Below are 20,517 nucleotides of genomic sequence, written 5' to 3' on the forward strand. Positions count from 1 at the left end.
ACACTCATTGAAATTGTTCGTTGGCATTACTCAGTAAGTTGATGTAAGTCGTTGGGTCAACTTTCCGAGTAATGCCAACGCGTACAATTTTGAGTAACGCTGACTCGATGTCATTATGTTGGTCACACTCATTTGCACTTACTTTATTGAGTTGTTACAACTCAGAAAATGAAACTAGGTTAGCATAATTTTCTAGAGGTGTGCTATAGTATACAAAATTTTGCACTGATTACAAAAATAAATATTTGAATACTGCTAATTGTGCAGAAAATGATCCAATTACGTGAATTAAGTAACAAAGTACCAAATTGGAATAACTCAAAACAATAAGTACCAGTAACTTAATATGAACGAGTTACATCAACTTACATGTTGAGTTACAATAACTCAACTAATTGGTTCTTTGAACCATGTTTATTTTCTAAGTTCCCTGAACTTGAATTCAGAAGTTGGCATTACTTAAAAAGTTGACGCAACGACTTACATCAACTTTTAAGTAATGCCAACAAAGTTGATTAGTTGACGGAACTTTTTGAGCTTTTTCAGCATTTTTTAAGTTCGGATAACTAAAATGAATTTTGTTTTGGCAACTTTTACACTATTTTTGAGTTGTCCAAACTTACTCTTTTGAATTGCGCCAACAAGGCGAACAAGTCATTTCTATGAGTGTAGGGACGATTTATAGTTATCTGTTATTTAGCATTATGCAAAAATCATAACGTCTATTATAATCAGTTGTAATATAATTCATTTATTCATGAGACAAAAACCACACAACATTTCTTGTTTCCTTACCAACTCTCAATTTTGGATTTGGAGCCAATTTGTCTATGTACCCATGATACCAGTAGATATTGTTGAGAATATGATTTCTATCATTATTACTAATTTCAATTTATTACTTCTTATTGATTTATAAACTTATTTCTGACAGGTAGTGCTTCCAGGTTTTATATCTATTAGCGATCTGTTCTCAAACGGTTTCTTTTTGGTTGGTGTTATATTCATTGCTGCAGTTCTTCAAATGACTTGTATGCAAACATTTGAGTACAAGGCAATAATTGAAGGCATACATGTGAGGTCGGCAATTCAGGTAATTTATTTCAATTCACATACTCTTAAATCTTATACCCAAAAAAAATAATTTAAATCTAGTGCAGCCGTGGCTCAGGACCCATGATTATTGTATGGAATTATGTAGATTGCTGACGTACAAAAATTAGATTTGTAGTTGTCACATTGAAACGCATAATTTATGTAGGCCTACTATGTGAAACTTAACATACAGCCTGTCTCAAAAAAAAATTGTGCAAGTGAAAAGCGCCCTCTTTGACAATTAGAAAATACCTGTTGTGACACGATGCTTACATCAACGTCAATGGCATAGTCTTAGTTCTCAAATGCCGTTTGTTCTGTTCAATTTGCTTGTTTTAATCTCAATATATGTTTAGTTAACAACGAAAGAGTAAAATCACAATTGTGCCACTTTTACTAGGGAAGAGGGCTGTACTTTTTGTAGACAGGCTGTATAGGGTACAGGGTGAGTCAAAATGACGTAAACTCATGTTTGTGGCGCTTTTGTACAAAATCTAGAAGGAATCTATGTGATCGAAACGGTATATGCGGAATGTATAACTTTTTGCAAAATAGTTGCTATTTAAATTGGCCATTACTCATTCTAATGACGCTAGTGTATATATAATTATGGACAATATAAGTGTGCTCTTTCATTTTTAATATGAAACATATTGTAAGGAACACTTGAGGTTTTGACTTTTAAAACCTACATTTTGGTCAAAAATCGTGCTTGGGAAAAATCAATCACAGAGGCCTATTTTCCAGCTAGAATCTCACACAGCTCTATGATGCTATGCACTCAACCGTGTAGTGTAATGAAAGTCTGTGTTAAGTCAATTCACTGCTAGCTTGGACGAAATATTTGTGTGCTCAGGTGTATCGAGGTGGAAACTGTGCATAGATAGATGGTTTATTAGAGAATCGTTTTTGTAGCCAAACCTTTCCATATGAGAGACATGGGCGAAAGGGGTCCTAAAACACTAAAGACACCGATGTTCCCAAGGTATAATCTTGTCTTGTCCAACCTTTATTGGCAGATACAAATGAGTATGATTGATAGCACCGTTAATTACCACCCACCTCTATTGAAATCGGTACTTCAAACTTAACAATGAATTCAAGTTACAGATCAACGCGAATAATCCCTTGCGTTTTCTTTTCTGAACAATAGACTAACAGAAACTGAAAAGATAAAAAGGGTCATAGGGTATGCAGAGATATTACCGATATCTTGTCTTATACAGGGTCCATCAAATGAACGCGGAACAAATTATATTGATATTAGCATTATTAAGGGCTGGGGTATGAACGTTTGGACAGTATTTATTGTGGGACATTAGAGCACATCAGACATATCGAATTACATTCTGAATACGAAGAATGTCATTCTGATATCAAATAATTTTGATTTTTGAAATTCGCAATTTAATACACATTTTATGGCAAATCATTAAAATTGATATTTTTGATATTTAACAGTACTTGAAGTAAACTTTATAAATCTGATGATTTATATTTAAAGTGTATGTAGGTGGGATGAAAAGCCGACGATCAATTGAAAATTTTGACCTTTCGTATTGAAGATATGGATTTATTTTCCCAAAACACCAAAAAAATTAGGTCTTTTTGGGAAAAAAATCCATATCTTCAATATGAAATGTCAAAATTTTCAATTGACCGTCGGCCTTTCCTCCCTGCTACATACACTTTAAGAATATGTCATTAGGTTTATATAATTTACTTCGAGGACTGTTATATATCAAAATTTGAAAAATATCAAATTTTTATAATTTGTCATAAAATTTGTATTATATTGTGATTTTCAAAAAATGAAAATTATTGATATCAGAAAGACATGCTTCGTATTCAGAATGCAATTCGATACGTCTGAGGTGCTCTCATGTCCAACAAAAAATACTGTCGAAACGCAATAAACGCTCATTTTAGATCCCTTAAGAACAGTAAATTGGATGAGAGATTGATTCGTTTACACCCTAAACGTATTTGATTTGTAATTTTCATTTAAATTTATTACAGACAACGGTCTACGAAAAATCTTTACGCTTATCAACCTATGCAACAAGTGGTGGAATGATGACAGTTGGGCAGATCACAAATCACATGTCGACAGATGCTATGAATCTCTACTTTATGTTTCAGTGGATCAATACTCTTCTAGCCATTCCTGTTCAAGTGAGTTGATAACATTTTCCATCATCAAGTGAGTTGATAAAATTTTCCCTCCTTTTTGGGCGTTCCCTCTGCAGAGGATCGCCCCTTTTAAGTTTCATTTTTGACATGCTCATGACCCCTAGTGTAATCACTATTGTCATTAGCGAAAGTTGCAACGAAATATTATTGACAGAAGGTGTTGTAATACGGTATTTGAACAGGCGCGTAGCAAGCGGGGGGACAGTGTGGACGAAGTCAAAATTAAATAAGGGCTGATAATGGAGAGCAGGGCCGGATTTTTATACCATTGGGCCAGATGGGCCCAGGTCCAGGGCAATTTTGGGCCCCCAAAATTGCCCTATGCATCATGTTTTTTGGTCAAAATAGGGCAAAATTGTAAAATTTTCCGCGCTTCGCGCGCATCCAAATACCAAAGTTTATGTTGATCTGGGGCCAAAGTAGTCTGAAATTGAATTGAACAAAATATGTTGGTCCCCCTTTAGTTAAACCAAAATTTGGCCACTGACTTTAGTGCACATGCCTTCCTCGGCACGTGAGTTCGGGGCCTCCAAATTTTGGCCTGGCCCACGGCCCATATAAGGTATAGGCTAAATCCCGCCCTGGTTAAAAGGGCCCGTACTGTTCCTTGTCCATGGGCCCCTGAGGCTCTCGCTACGCCCCTGTATTTGAATAGTAATAGTTGCCAGTTTGTCGCCCACATTTACTCCCACATTATTTACTTATAGACGAATCCAATTTCACGCATTCCTACACCTAAATGGCAGCCATTGCTTGGTCCCCGTCGGCTCCATCTCACATAAAATGTGAAATGATGCGGCCTTGGAGGGTATTTAAACTGCATTCTATCACCCATGATACACGTAGACAAAAGAATGATGACAGTTTACAACACAAAAGAATCTAACATCGATTTTTAAGCGGCTTTAATCCACCCAATTGGGCAGTTACAACACGTGCTGCGGGGCCCGGCTGCGGGGACCCAATAATGGCCGAACAAATCTTAACCATGACTTGGCTCGTTGGATTCGTCTATAGACGCAAATATTTCACTGCTCGCTGTAAGCTGTACACGGTTTCTGTTCCTAAGCATGTAGGGGGATCATGGTAGCGTATTGACTGCTATAGCGCGATATTCAAATGCAAAATAAAAGTGTTTGGCAGGAGCGATTTTGATCAATAATGCCAAGCGGACTACATCATGGCCTAAAGATGGGCCACCAGAGTTCTTTTTTTAATTTTTCAATTTCATCATATTGTGCTGCACAGAAAGAAACGAGCCAAGTTCATCTCCAGTTTTCCACAGCTGATCGGATATCAAGTACATGTATAAGCAATATAAGAATGTAGACAAGCTTCGAATCATGTAACTCTAATGATGCGACAGTCTGAAGCTTCGGGGTCCGCAAGACATAAACATTGCTAGAGTTGTAAATAGACCCAAAGATCAGCAGCTCAAGACGCAACCCCCTCGCAACATTTCCCAAGGAAGTTTCTGTCGGACCGTACGGGAGACCATGAATTAGTTATAAGAGTTATTATGATTATGATTATACGAGGAGGTATCCATACAAACTGCAACACCGTCACGTGTGGATTTTGCATTTGAATAGCGAGCCCTACAAATCAATAGACTACCAACATGGTAAGGGAAACCGTGTGCAGCTTCAAAAATGGGTGGTTTTATTCAACCGAGTATAACTCGGGTTTGCAGAAAGCAAATACAACAATTCTTTTTTTAATTTAGCCGTTCAGAATCTGCTCTTTTCAATGATTTTTTCACTTACTGCTAGATTTTCACTTCCTGCTAGATTTTGTACAAAAGCGCCACAAACATGAGTTTACTTCATTTTGACTCACCCTGTACACTCTTTGCGCAGTACCAGTAAACACAACGTTTTACAGAAAATGTTTAAATGTCGGTTTAAATAAAGCGCATAAAACGTTACAATAACATGCAAAAGAAGTCATGCGAAGTGTTGATTTAAGTGTTGATAAAATAATTTTGCCCCAAATATTTTACAATAATAAAGTAGAAAAGGTTCTTTTTTCAGATCCAATTATTCTGCTACTTACTCATAAATATTTCAATTCCTATCAGGAATCTTGCTCACTCTGTTGTGGTGTTTCTAAATGTTTGATGATTCTTGATAGGAATTGAAATATTTCTGAGTAAGTACCAGAATAATTAGATCTGAAAAAAGAACATTTTCTACTTTATTGAACTATGAACGATCCGGATGAATTGGTTTCAAGATTTTACAATAATGTTTTAACAATCCGACATTTAAATGTTATTAAAACATTCTGAACAAAGTTTTTAAGAACATTTATTTGTGTGTTTGCTGGTTTAGTAAAGTTTTGAAGTTTTTCTTTACAACAATTGCATTGTTTATTTATTTATTTACTAGTAAATAATTAGATTTAATGAATGCTTGAATTACAGGTGGTAATTACATTGATACTGCTCTACTTGAAAATGAGTTATTCATCTTTGCTCGGGGCTTGCGTCTTCCTTTTTATTGTACCTGTCCAGTTCATAGTGGCAAGCATGATGTCGAAACTAGAAAAACAAACATTGGTAGGTAACACACAATAAGTACAGTATTGCTTACATTTTCGCTAATAGACTACACTAGCTCAGTGCTGACTCATAATATAGACGGTTCCAAAAAAGGAAGTCCCCAAAAGACATTTTGGTATAATCCAAAAATGACTTTATCAATTCTCTTGTTTTAAAGTGTGGAACATAGACTGGTTAGTTTATGCATCAAGTGAGCGGTTTTATTTAAATCTGTTGCGATTTGGTAGTTCACAACATCTTGCGAATGGCAGTGAGCTTTGGCAAAAAATGTATTGATCATTTCATAGCGAGGGTGTAGAAGAATTCAAATATTAATTGTTGTCATATTGTTATTATTATTATTATTTTTGGGATTATGTAAAATAAACCGGATAGCGTTAGTCTGTAAAGGTGCTGTGCTGATGATGTGTCTTTCTATTATTCGCTTTTGTTTTATCAGTCCTATGCAGATCAACGACTCAAAGATTCCAATGAAATGCTTCAAGGTATCAAGCTTCTCAAGTTGTATGGATGGGAGGAATTGTTCTGTTCAGCAGTCGAAAAGTTAGAAACCTGGAATTATGGAGCATGTTTAAAATCAATTCCCTTTATGGAATGACAGGTAACCATTAATCCCCGCATTAATCGTTTTTGTATGACAGGAAATACAGTGGTATACGAATTAGGAATGAATTGGAATTCGCTGGTTGCAACGGATATATCAAAATAAGCCTTGCATTGATCTCTAAAGCAACTCATAGTTGAAGATAGATATGGCTTTTGTTTTTGCTTTTAGCATGTTTAGTACATGTATTAGAAGCAGGTACCGTAAAACCTCGTCTACAAGCATATAGTGTGTTTTTGACGAAAGCTAAATTGAAACGAGACAGTATGTCAATACAATAGATTGGTCTTACAATAGTACGTGTTTGTGTATGCTTGTATCGGTAATTAATTTGCTCAAACTCCATAATATTATAGTTTTTTCGATGGATGGTACGCGTCTAGATTAATTTGGCTTTCATCAAAAGCACGTACTCTATATGCTTGTAGACGAGGTTTTACGGTATGTCGATTCAGAATCTGCCAGTTGCCAAGAAGACATGCTTGAGTAAATTCAAAAGGTCAAAGGTCACATAGGGGATTAAATTTGAAAATGCTTTGATCATATTATAAAATATCACAAGTCGTTAGTCTGGTCCCAAGGAATTTGGTCATGCCTGATTAATGAGGTATATAGGTTTAAAGGGTACAATAACAATGCCATGGGTCAAACTGAATAAAAAATAGCAGCAAGTTATTCGTATTTATAATGATTATGGTAAATATAAAAAATGTATAATTTGCTGTATGCGAGTCATCTTATTCTGGAATTGTGGGCTCAAGTTCAACAACCCTATTAGTATAATATTACTATGTAACCTTGGCAGTTCATAGATCATAACATTAAATCTAGACTCGGATAATTTGAGACTAATTGTAATTGGAGCGTTTTGAAAATTGTTGATTTTGCCCTTTGAAGAGATATATGTGATGCGATCAAGCAAAATCAGTCGGAACTCGCAAATATTGATTTTGAGATATAGCCAAACAAAGGTAATATTTCCTTTTGTTTCCTATTGTTTTGGAAACTCTTAAATCGCTCATATCTTTGGAACTGGTTGTTCAATTTTATTGGGGTTTTCTGCCGAATGCAGTTTTGTGAATGTTTTTTACTATCCTATAAAAAACTGAAAATTTAATATTTCCGAGTTCCGACTGATTTTGCTTGATCGCATCACATATGACCATTGACTTACTTACTCCATGGGACTAATGGAAGGATTTGTGATATATGTCATAACTTGATTAACTTGATTAACTTGATTATCTAGTTAAAAGACTAATTATTGGAATCACTTTAGGTTTGGGTAAAAAAACGCCACAAATGGTGAAAAAAATTAGCAATTGAATTAGGTGTTTATAGTGGGAGCAGATGTGCGGTATAATTTCTATAGATATTATCCGGAAACTTGCACTCTATAAACACTAGCCGTATTTGTATGTACCGTACATCGATATCCTTCTCAACCGAAGGATATTGGCGCGAGATATTTGCATCATAATTGTGTGTTGTATTACTGGAAGTAGCAGCGTCCTCATAATGCGTTGGATGTGCGCATGACATTCAGAACGCTTCTCACCCATGTTCGCCGCCATGATCACACTGTTAAACAGACTGTTTATAGATGAGTTGACTTCTGACGTCAATGCCTGGCAGTATGCGCACGCATCATCTTAATTTCCATTGTTTATTGCCTGGCAGTATGCGCGCGCATCATATTTTGTTCAGGGCTCGTGTTTTTAAAACTCCCGCCACATCACAACAAGGCTATTGAACAGTGTAGTGGTTGCATGGGGTTCACTCAAGCATATCGATATACCAGTCCCTTGCCTTTGTTGATGAACATTGAAGTCAACTAGTCTATAGGTTTATAGGTCGCGCCACAATATTTACAAATTCCCCGTGTGACCTCGGGGTCATTGCAAATGTGCGGTAATGTTAATTGGTACATGATTTGTGCGGTAACTGTGTCTCACTGTTCGCTGTACATTAGTATCTTTGAAAAGAGCAATCTATGATTGCAGACATACATAGGTGATGAGTACAACCTGCTTGTAGTGCAGCGCGATATAATCAAAATTGTTTTCACATATTGCTTTGGTAGTTAATCCGATTATTACATCACTTCTCCAGCGAACAGTTTCGGTATAAAAGGAATAGTGTACATGATTAACTCAAAATTCAGTATATTCACTATAAAAACTCTGAATGAGTCTGCAGCTACCTTTTCATCGAAACAAACATTTTTGTGTTCTCAATATGTGATGCGATCAAGCAAAATCAGTCGGAACTCGGAAATATTAAATTTTCATCTAACAGGATAGTAAAAAGCATTTACAAAGCTGGATTTTGCAGAAAACCCCATTGAAACTGAACAACCAGTACCAAAGATATGAGCAATTAAAGAGTTTCCAAAACAACAGGAAACCAAATGAAATGTTTCCTTTGTTTGGCTATATCTCAAAATCAATATTTCCGAGTTCCGACTGATTTTGCTTGATCGCATCACTTATAATACATTTCATTGAATAACAAAAAAGATTATGCAACTATTTTAAACTATTGCGATTGGTAGTTCACAGCATCTTGCGAATGGTAGTGAGCTTTGGTAAAATTCGTATTGATCATTTCATAGCGAGTGTGTAGAAGAATTCAAATATACTTCTGTGGTTCTTGAGTTATGTTGTAAAGAGGGCTGAAACAACAACAACGTTCATAACTCATTAACAACAATAAATCAAAGTACATGATGATTTGTAGAATGAACTTTAAATAATGAACTTTTGCAAAACATCAAAGTGATATTTTTCAATAATAATTATATTGATTTAGATAAGGGACCGTTCACAAACATTTGTTAGGGGGGCTGATGCAAAACAATTTCATCAGGAAAATTGTTCGCCCCCTTTCAGATCTCAAAAATTTCAGGGCACCCCTTTTTGACATGAAAATTATGGGTCAACTCCATAGAAAAGCATATAAACTCAAGTTTATCCGGGAAAAATTGTGGTCAAAACTTTTAAGGACCCCCCCAACAAGTGTTTGTGAAATATTTTGCTGCTTCGACCAACAATACATCATGTACCCTTAATACAATCAATGTCGAATTGTTGTTGACTCAACAGGGTTCCTGACAGCTTCAACACCATTGATCGTTACGTTAATAGTAAGTCGTTTACTTTGTGTTCTGTATAATGACATCCTTATCGTAGGAACGGAAACAAAAATAGAAATTTAAAATGTGTATTTTAACAAAATTAAGGGGAAAGGCAGGATCACTCAATTGTGGGAAACTTTAGACATTGTTTTGTATTGCATCTTTAAAAGTAATGATGATAAATACATAAAAGTATACATTTTCAAGGAAATGATGCAAGAAATCCAACTAGCACGGCAGATATATGCAAAAATGAGCACCATAAGAACATACCTAATATCTAAATTGCGTGTTTGTGTTCTAAAGACACAAATACTAGAAAGGGTTTTCTCAAATTTTTGAATTGTTTCTTTGTTTTAAAAAATATGGGTCAAAAAAAGGATCACAATTCTTTTTGACCCATAGTTTTACAACAAAGAAAAAAATTGGTATAGAAAATTAATTTTGGGGCTTTTCTCAACAATTCCTTGCATCATTTACTTCCGGAAAATGTATACTTTTATGTGTTTATCATCATTACTTTTAAAGATACAATACAAAACAAGTAAAATTTCTTACTCTTTGAATGATCCTGCGTGCCACCTTAAGCTTACTTGAAATTAACGCTGATATCTGGACATGCTCCTTTTAAAAATTGTGTCTGATCGTCAGCTTTTGAAGGCAACAGAATGCAGATTGGCTCAGAATAGATGTCGTATTCCTCTATGTGGGTCTCTTGACTTGTTACTTTGAATTCAATGTGACACCATCAACATTTTCGTCTGAAAACAGGGTTCCTGGCCAAGTTCGGAACAGGTGTAGTCTTTGGTGCCGTATCAGTATCTCATAAAAAGAGCACGACTACCTGTCAGCAAGCTGGCCAATGACTGACCTTGTTATAGGCTTGATTGGACACTGTTAATCTGCTATAAAGCATTCAGATAAAAGACTGATTGGTTTAGCAGCTGGTCATGACATAATCCTACAGGGCACACAGTAGATGGAGTGAAAGACCCATTATTGATCAGGCGCGGATATTAAAAGCACAGCCCCTTTGCGTGTATAGCAGAAAATTATAAATAATAGAATGTTTTAATTTTGTAACTAAAAAAAGTAATTGCATTATGCATTATTTATTTATTTATACCTATTTATTTATTTGTTTATTTACTGACTTATTTATTAATTTGGTAGTTTAGTATTTAGTAATATTCCATGATTCATCGGTTTATTATTGATTGTTAATAACTTGAAAACTTGATTGATTGATTGATTGATCGATTGATAGCCATTTCACATATTCCTAGTTTCTATGGAACGTCTATTTGAATAGCATCGTACATTAGATAAATATCAATATTGATTTATTCTATTCAGCAATATCAAGGATTACTATCAAACTTCTCTCAGCTAATAGTTAGTTGGCTTAGTGGTCATGCACTGAGTTTCATAATGTGGAGGTTCCTGGTTCGATTCCCAGCTCTGTCCATTTTTTTTCAAGGCTGGGAAATTGCAATTTCTGAACTGCTAACTTATTTGGCGCGCGATCTGAGCTAGTCCTTTTCTGATGGCTGTGTCTCTAACAGGCACACTACCTCTGGAATCAAAACCAGGTTCCCGCCCTCTATACATCCCTTTAGCTGTAATATTGTGGCAATCTACGTCGTATACGTGTTTTTTCTCAATCTTTGTATAGTCCTTTGGAACATACACATGGGTAACTGGCAACGACTTGACACCTGATGTAGCTTTTTCTTCATTAGCACTTTTCAATCTACTCGGCGGTCCTTTGTTCCTTTTTCCACTCACCATGTTTCTCTTTGTCAACGGTATAATAAGTACAAATCGGTTGCAGTTCTTTCTTGCTGCTCCTGAAGTTGAAGGTTGTGCTGCCAAGTCCTTGTGGAAAAAGATTGATGGAAGCACTGGGGAAGGAGAGGAAACGGTAATTATTATTAGTTTCATTATTTATTATTGTCATCTTTATTAGCAGGTTTTTAAATATATATAGTAACCCAAAGGGTTTTGTATAATTGTGAGTATCCGGGTGTGGGACATGGTCTAATAAAGTGATACTAGGAAGTTGATACATGCAACACAACTGCCTACATACCCGCACACCAACTCACCCACAAAATCGTCACACCGGTCCAAACAAACACACATCCCTCCCACCCACCCACCCATTATAGTACATACATTTTAAGTCGCTGGTAACCACTATTTCACAAAAGGGTGTACAGCTTTGAATTGATGTGATGGGATTCAATTTTATTCAAATCTATGCTGACCAACAGATCGTTCTACGGTTTCACGATTTAAATTACTATATGGCCCGAAAAGGCATTGAGACAAATAGCATAGCATGTATGTGAATTGTTCCAAAAGTTAACGATCGAGAATGAAAAGAACAGATTAACTTTATCATGTTTGTCTCCCTATGCATGAGTGCGTATATTTATGGCCTTTACAATATTTTCTCATGATTAGGTATGAGGTATACTTAGTATAATAAAATAAGAAAATCCAAGTACAAATAAATCGTCTTCATTCAATTGTCTATACTGTGTGCATATTTGTGTTCTCTTTAAAGCAAATAAAAATAGCTTGTCAACTTTCAGCATGGGAACACGTTTACATGGGAACACATATCAGTTCGGGGGCACTCGTAATAAACGGACGTCTCTAATTTCAAAGACGGATCAGTGATTTCACATACGGGGGTCTGTGATATCACATACGTCGAGCTTTGTTGACAGCTAGGCACTCGATGCAGCACATCGGAACGAAGCTGAGTGTATTAGAATAAGCTTTCCTATGTTTAGCAAATATCTACCTGTGCAAAAATTATATCTATCTGTGCAAATTCTGACAAATGGTCCAAGAACACACTTATATTTTAATGGCCAAAATCAAATGTTTTGAAGTAAAAAAAAATCCCAATTTTACTACCCAATTCATGAATTGGATAGTAAAATTAGCAGGCACTCAACATGCTCAACTTGGGCTAGCTACAACCCTGATAAGGCCTATTCACAAAATTATTCCCACTGCGCTGGCACGTTCACCAAAATTACTAATATCGTTTGCGAATGGGTTTTGAAACTAGGGAGTATGTGATTTATGAGACGTCTCTGAAATATGATACTGTTATGTGACATGACGCTTCAAGAGTATTTGATATCAGAGATGTCTTTGAATTAGCAGTGCCCCCGAACTGATATAGCTCAGCGGCCAACAAAAAGTAATTGTCTATAGTAGGCCCTTCATATTGTTTTATGAAACAAACTTGATATGCGTTTCCCAGATCTTGGATATACCATGAAAACCCTTCACAATGTAATGTCTCACCCACGTGGTCAGACGGCTACACACGTATCACACCCTACACCCAACCCATCGCACATACGATACACATAAATACCCACAGGTAGGCCGCCAGACATTTAGACACCCACACAAACGATCATGCACGGTTGTTTGATGTGATAATTTATTTAATTTTCTAACAAAACATATTATTTTTAATCTGGACAATACCAACAACTATATGTACATAATATTTCCAGCTCTTTTTAAGATAGATTTTCGTTTCTTTCGTAACTTATTCATCTTTTTCTGCTTTTTTGAGGTATTTGTTATTCTATAATATACTGTATATTATTTTGTGTGCACACTGAGGGCGCTATTTATATATATTTAATTTCGCCAAATAATATAACTTATTCTTAACATTTCATGACAAAAAGTTTTTTGAAAATTTCTGATGTTTTATGTCATTATACCAGTGTCCACTTCTTGTAAATATGACAATACGATTTTTGGTAAACAGCGCCAAAAGTGTTCATCTTTTCTTATAAATGACGTAGTTTTACATGCAATCAAAAAACATTGCATGATGATGAAAATCCATAATCCTTATGATACTTTCACCTTTCTAGTATTCTGATGATGACACAATTAGGAAGTATCCATTGCCAGAGGATGATGATGACAAAGCGAGTTTGTTACGCAGTGAACCACTTAGTGGTTCTTACGGAGCCATGAGTTCTTCGCTGGTCACAAGAGCTTTGAGAAAACCTTTACCAGATCATATCGCTATCAAGGTATTGCACTGAGAATGCTACTGACCAATAGTACATGCAATCATAAGAAAATGGTCAACTTTGGGCTTGTCGTTTTATATGTCAACCTAGACAATTACTGTTATACTGGGACTTAGCAAAGTTGTAATTTAAGACTAGCAGTCATATAAAAGTGATGTTTTATCAATTTAGAAGGTGGACCACATCGACTTTGGGCCCCCTGAAAATGTTGAATTTGCAATAAATTTCATCTTCGTGAGGGCGCTGTTCAAAATGTAAATGAATTGTGAGCTCAATTTTTTGGATATGCATTGTATTTATCCTATATATAGCATCAGTGACAACAAAAAATCAGAATTTAGGCGGATAAACTTGCCAGTTTACTTACATTTTTTCTTGCATATTTAATGATCCTGCGACACAACACGCAATTACAGGATTTGTTTTTTACTTTTTGACAAATTGGGCATGCATTTAGTGTGTATACAAGGTTTCAGACCTCTCTCTCTCTCTTTATAAAGAAGGCACAGACTCCCAAAGATGAAATTTATTTAAAGGGCAACTATTGGGTCCAAATTTAGCCTCCCCTACTCCAACTTTAAATCGCTGCCACAGAAAATCCGTAAGAGTTACAGACCTCAAACTTACAGGTTTTTAATATTTTTACAGATACAACATAGTAAAATATAAAGCAAATCTGAGGGGTCAGATGGGGGGGGGGGGCTCCTTGATATGGAGTGACCCATGACAGGAATCTATATATGAGGTATATTCGATATAATTATAAAACAAATATTGACTGTTTTATTTGGGTCAGGTTAAAATTATAGTCTCGCGGTGATCTCAAAACCATGCTATGACCCTCGGCTGCGCCTCGGATCATAGCATGGGTTTGAGATCACCTTGGTCCTATAATTTTAACCGTGCCCCTCATAGCAGTCGATATTTGTATAATATTCTGCAAACAGGTATCGCTTTGTCGTTTGAAATGAATAGTATGTATGGGGCTATTCGAAAAGTAGCCAACCCCTCTCAGTGACATGCCACAACAAACTCCCATAAATTATTTACGACATAGGATTTTTTGATAAGAAGGCCATAGAATATATTTGCTTTAGTTTATTTTAAATGATTTTGAAACAACACTTTCATCCATTGACAGATAAAAGACGGTCAGTTTACGTGGGATAAAGACACCAGCATTCCAGTGCTCTCAGATATAAGTGTCGAAATACCAGCTGGTAAGAATAATTTTGCCAATATACAATTAAAAGTTTTGTAATGGTATAGTTCTTTTCGTATTGCCTCTTGAAATTAACTGAATTAACGGGTCTATCAAAGTTTGAAAGGTTTTGGCCAAAATGGGAGGAGTCTCCCATGTTTACTGTGGATTTTTGCCTAGAAATACTGACCACGAGTACAAAATTGCAAAACTGACGGTGCGTGTGAATGAGAAAACTCGACAGTTTTATATTAGCATGAGAACTTTGGTAAACTCGTAGGAAATTATGAAAATATGTATATTTGATGTTGCATTTCAGCTCACGCTGGTTTTTTCCCGTGAGCCGATGTTCATCTAATTTTGCGATGGTATATTAAAAACTCCAAAGCCAAAGAAATTATTATGGTACTTACTTCCAACTTTGGAGCACAACATATGCCTTAATCATGAATCTCGTCAATGCAGATAATTCGGCATGATTTTGCAAGCTCGGAAACGCCAGCAAAGAAAACTAAATTTGCGTGTATTCAGTACATGCTTCCTGTCAAAATCGTCCAGCTTTTAAATGCACCATTCGTCGTTCTATGTCAAAATATTGTGAATACAAATACTATTTCTGAAGCTATAGGCGTATTTATAACAGCTGTGTTACTTTTTGTGCAGTCTTTATATATTGACTGCTATTCGTTGATTTGGTTATACTTTCAATTTCCCAATTGCAGCTGTATTTTATACTGTGATCATCATTAACCAATATTTTAATGATATCAACCTTGGTTCTCTGACTTTTTTTAAACAGGAAAATTAACTATGATAGTCGGATCAGTTGGAAGTGGCAAGTCGTCCATGGTATCTGCAATGTTAGGGGAAATGACAACACTTAGCGGCAGTGTGCAATTCAATGAGTAAGTCCATCTTACCTTCACTCATATACAAAGTCATCTGGCAAAACAATAAACATTGCGTATATCATCTGATTTTTTTAATCGTTTTACCTGTCACTTTGGAAAAGATTAAGGTCCCGGATCCTTCATAAACTTGGACTTTTTTTCAGACTTTTTTTAGGGGAATCAATATCTATTTAATGCGTGTATAATATAAAAGGGTGTAGAGGTACACAGGGTATCTCAAATAGAGTGTTTCTTACTTATTCGTTGCCTTGTCTTTTGCAGGTCTCGAAATACTGTCGCCTATGCGGGACAGAAAGCGTGGCTTGTCAATGACTCCCTCAAAAACAATATATTATTCGGACAACCAAACAACAATCGAAGGTATTTTGTTGTTGTTTTCTTTTCTTTTATCTTGATAATGTAATGGCTTTCTTTATTTAGTCTTTGTCAAAGACTACTCGCGACTGAGGGGGATGAGCGGTGAAGCCGCGACATCGAGCCGCGAAATGGTGAGTAATCGTGATAGGGGGTCGATATCATTCAAATAGTTATACACATAATTTATGTTTTTTAAGGGCGTACTACACCCCTGGTCAATTTTATGCCTATTTTTGCATTTTTTCAAAAATTTAAGTGCATTGGTGACAAGTAAGGTATGTATATTATAGGGGCAAGGACAACAACTACTGCACTGGAAATTATATTTCAGCACAGACAACAGTTGTGGAGTTACAGTCAAAAATGAGGGAAAACCAATATTTGATCAATAAATCAATAACTACTTGCCTTGAGTTGCTGAATTTTCAGTGAAGTAGTTGTAGTCCTTGCCCCTATAATATACATATCTTACTTGTCACCAATGCGCTATAATCTTTGAGAAAAATGCACAAATAGGCACAAAATTGGCCAGGGGTGTAGTACCCCCTTAAATGTCATTACTCGCATTACTATTACTTTAAGAGCTATAATTTGGTGCATTTTCAGATACAAGAAAGTATTGGAATCTTGTGCTCTCAAACAAGACATAGATATTCTCCCTGGTGGAGATAAGACCGAGATTGGAGAGAAAGGAATCAATCTCAGTGGTGGCCAAAAACAACGAGTTAGTGTAGCTCGAGCTGTGTATTCAGCCAGGGATATTATCATATTGGTGAGCTGAATGTTTTCTAATATGAAGAGCTTAGTTGCAAAAACCCTTACATTCACTTTTTGACTTTTTGAGAAAAACAACTTTTTTAATTGTGCAATTACTACTTAGATTTGATTCATTTTGATTTTGGATAAAGTGCTGATGAATAGAAACTAAAAGAATAGGTTTGGTATAATTTTCAAGCCTTCCTATTTATTTTATTATTTATTTTATATCGTGGCATTTTGCAACTAAATAAATTTTCCCCTTTTCTAGAAACCACATTTGCAATCAAATTTGAGCCTATTTTTTCACTACTTTATGTAACTTGACTAATGCTTTCAAAATCAAAAAGAAAAATTTAAATATCTCATGTACTTTTTAATTATGAATTTTTGTAATACACATTTTATGGCAAATCATTAAAAATTGATATTTTTGATATTTAACAGTAGTTGAAGTAAACTTTATAAATCTGATGATTTATACTTAAAGTGTATGTAGGTGGGATGAAAAGCCGACGATCAATTGAAAATTTTGACCTTTTCAGATTGAAGATATGGATTTTTTCCCAAAACACACAAAAAAAATCCATATCTTCAATATAAAAGGTCACAATTTTCAATTGATCGTCGGCTTTTCCTCCCAGCTACATACACTTTAAGAATATATCATTAGATTTATGAAATTTATTTCGAGGACTGTTATATATCAAAATTTGAAAAATATCAAATTTTAATAATTTGTCATAAAATTTGTATTATATCGTGAATTTCAAAAATGAAAATTATTTGATATCAGAAAGACATGCTTCGTATTCAGAATGCAATTCGATACGTCTGAGGTGCTCTCATGTCCCACAAAAATACTGTCGAAACGCCATAAACGCTCATTCTAGATCCCTTAAGAAGCTTTTTGTTAATTAAAATGATTTTTTTTTTTTTAGTGACCCAAAAACAGTTCCTATTGGTATTAATAGTTAAAGAACATTCAAGGCTACTATTATACATTAAAAAACAAAGGGAAATATACGATAACAACCACCAAAATGTGTATTTCTACCCACACTATAATATCATGCCAATAACTCAATTTCAGCCAGAGGTGGATGTAAGGGCTTTTGCAACTATTAAAAAAGCTCTTCATATATACAAAAAGATTCTTAAAGGTGGTATGCTTTTTTCAGAAGGTTCAAATCCATTTTGAGTTCAATTGAGCGGTTTGGATATTAGAAGATTCGGTGGGCACCAAATGCCTACAGGTTGGTGAAGATATGGATGTGTCACTCGGGATTCACTTCATTCTTTCCCACAAGGTGACCATTGAGTGTGTAGCATTCATAGAAACTTTCAACAACTGAAAATTAATTTTGGTTCTGAGATAAATATGTTTTCTTTCCCTTATTGCACTTTTTGGCTCACCTTGTATCTCAGGCCTGAGAAAAATGTGAGCTTTGATGAAATTCCCATTTTTGGTGTAATTGTGGGGCTGGACTCTCAAATAACCCTTGTCCTCCTGAGGCCATTTCTTGCACAAACACTTTTTAGCGTAAGATGTGATATAAGATATGATATTGCTCATATTAACCGAGTGAACATAAAAACCTTTTGTCTGATAAATGTAATTATAATAAAAAAAATTTGTTTATTTAATGTTGTTTTTCAAGAAAAATGTGATACAGAAGTTATTACAATTGAATGTAATATCTGATATAAACTCTACATGTATATATATTTCTTAAGTTATCTGTTACAGTATTTTTTTGAATCACTAGGATGATCCACTTTCCGCTCTTGATGTACATGTCGGTGCGCATCTTTTCCAACACGGCATTATGGGTATGTTGTTGAGGAAGAAAATAACCGTGATTTTAGTTACGCATCAGCTGCAATTTTTGAGTCAGGCGGATCTGGTAAGTCAACAACCCTATGAGCTAAGCTAGTGTCATTTTGAGTGGCACAATTCAACAATCATATTGTAAAATTTGACCTCGAGTTGTGGAGTATGAATTTTTGTACCCAAAGCATTTTATTCAATGAATGTAGCAAACACAATCATGTAGTTCAAATATGAATTCCTGGTAGATGATCATGTTTGAGACATGTTAATGAATATATGAATACAAAAACCACCTAAGTCCATACTTAAACCAAATTGAGTTAAGCATGGGAAAGTGTTCCTTTACATAGGCCTGTCATATGTATGAAAGAACAACTCAAATTCATCCTCTGTGTCTATTGAGCATGTGAAAAATAGCATGTATGAAAGAATCACCCAATTCCATGATTTGAGTCTTGTAACACATTGATTAAAATCCAGCATGTATAAAAGTCCACTTGTAACACATTCATTGCTAGAGAGTGACTTTTGAAAAAAAAAATGGGTTTAATAAAGGAAAGTGTGTGGTTTATATTACATGGCAGAATGCTTATCAACATTATACATACCTGTGCGCTTTATTTTGTATTATCTTACTAGTGGTAATCTCATTCTAACATTGTTGTCTTTGTATATGATTCAAAAAGTCCAAAATTTAAAATGAACCCCACGAAGTCCCTGAAATGCTAATCGTCATACCTAATACAGGTTAATCCACTCATTTGCACGTAAAACTTACCATATTGACCAGGTAAATCTAACTGAAGGAATTAAAATGATACACAGGTTTTTCTCTCAAAATCACTTCCCATGGACTTAGGTGGCTTTTGTATTCATGTATTCATTTGTCCAATAGAATGTTCATTTTCAGCCTGATTTTTAAGTCGTCCGATTTATTTACTAAGTGTGTTTGTATCAAAAATGCAAATCGCAATCTCTTTTTTGTACGGCCGATCTCACACGCATTTTTCAACATATTCAATGGTCGATCTGCAAATATGAACCGCACATGTAAATGACGTCAAATTTTCACACGTCATTGTTGCTTTATTATAATGATTTCTTACAAAATGGATCATATTAATAGTTAGACTTTCCCTTGTATGTTCAATATCCTGTCTTTAATAGGCCTATATTGTAAAAATATAATTATCGTACGTGCATAATCGACCTCACTCCGTCAAAGGAGAGTGATTTTGAACCATCATGGCGTTCGGAAATCCCTCAACTGTACGTACAAGACCGTATGAGATGGTCATAACACATCAATAAAGTGACTTGCATGGTGCAACCTATATTACTAAAATGATCATATGAATCATTCTACAACTAATCTTTAAATGATTTTATAGTTTAAACTTGATTGCTATTGTTTATTTGTAACCCTGTGGGGCAACCTTGATGGTTATTGTTTCTTTGTAGCCCAACGGGGCAAATTTGATTGCTATTGTTTCTTGTTAGTCCTGCGAGGCAGCACTAATGGCTATTGTTTTTCTTTTTGGCAGTTTGCCTTTATTTTTATTTTTGGTAGTTTGCTTCATTTTTCTTTTTGCTAGTTTGCCTCGTTTTTCAACGTACGTCATATTTGAAGACCAGTTGTAGAATGATTAATATGATCATTTTGATAGGGTGACTGGGTTGATTGGCAACATATGGGCTAGAATTAAATAGCGATATTCTGTATTTTTCTTCATCTGTCCGGGTCAAAATTACAATTAGAATTTCTCACAATAAAAACTAAGA

At 35.2% G+C, this 20,517-nt stretch overlaps 2 protein-coding genes across 2 annotated transcripts in view; both read left to right on the forward strand.

Annotated features, from left to right (window-relative positions):
* Positions 1 to 973: 973 nt before the first annotated feature.
* LOC140147113 (ATP-binding cassette sub-family C member 8-like) lies at positions 974 to 12,066 on the forward strand. The gene is given in 8 exon segments (XM_072168890.1): positions 974 to 1,093; positions 3,115 to 3,270; positions 5,714 to 5,848; positions 6,291 to 6,390; positions 6,393 to 6,452; positions 9,560 to 9,600; positions 11,267 to 11,515; positions 12,061 to 12,066. Coding segments are annotated over 8 exon segments (816 nt in total). The 5' UTR covers positions 974 to 1,024.
* Positions 12,067 to 13,533: 1,467 nt separating this feature from the next.
* LOC140148182 (ATP-binding cassette sub-family C member 9-like) overlaps positions 13,534 to 20,517 on the forward strand; it is a 36,274-nt gene continuing 29,290 nt past the window's right edge. Inside the window, exons 1-6 of the mRNA XM_072170042.1 lie at positions 13,534 to 13,676; positions 14,818 to 14,896; positions 15,677 to 15,782; positions 16,050 to 16,148; positions 16,752 to 16,917; positions 18,671 to 18,808. Coding sequence (XP_072026143.1) covers positions 13,614 to 13,676; positions 14,818 to 14,896; positions 15,677 to 15,782; positions 16,050 to 16,148; positions 16,752 to 16,917; positions 18,671 to 18,808 — 651 coding nt within the window. The 5' untranslated portion in view covers positions 13,534 to 13,613. The remainder of the gene's footprint in view (positions 13,677 to 14,817; positions 14,897 to 15,676; positions 15,783 to 16,049; positions 16,149 to 16,751; positions 16,918 to 18,670; positions 18,809 to 20,517) is intronic.

The sequence above is a fragment of the Amphiura filiformis genome, chromosome 3, assembly GCF_039555335.1.
Source record: "Amphiura filiformis chromosome 3, Afil_fr2py, whole genome shotgun sequence".
Taxonomy (NCBI): Eukaryota; Metazoa; Echinodermata; class Ophiuroidea; order Amphilepidida; family Amphiuridae; genus Amphiura; species Amphiura filiformis.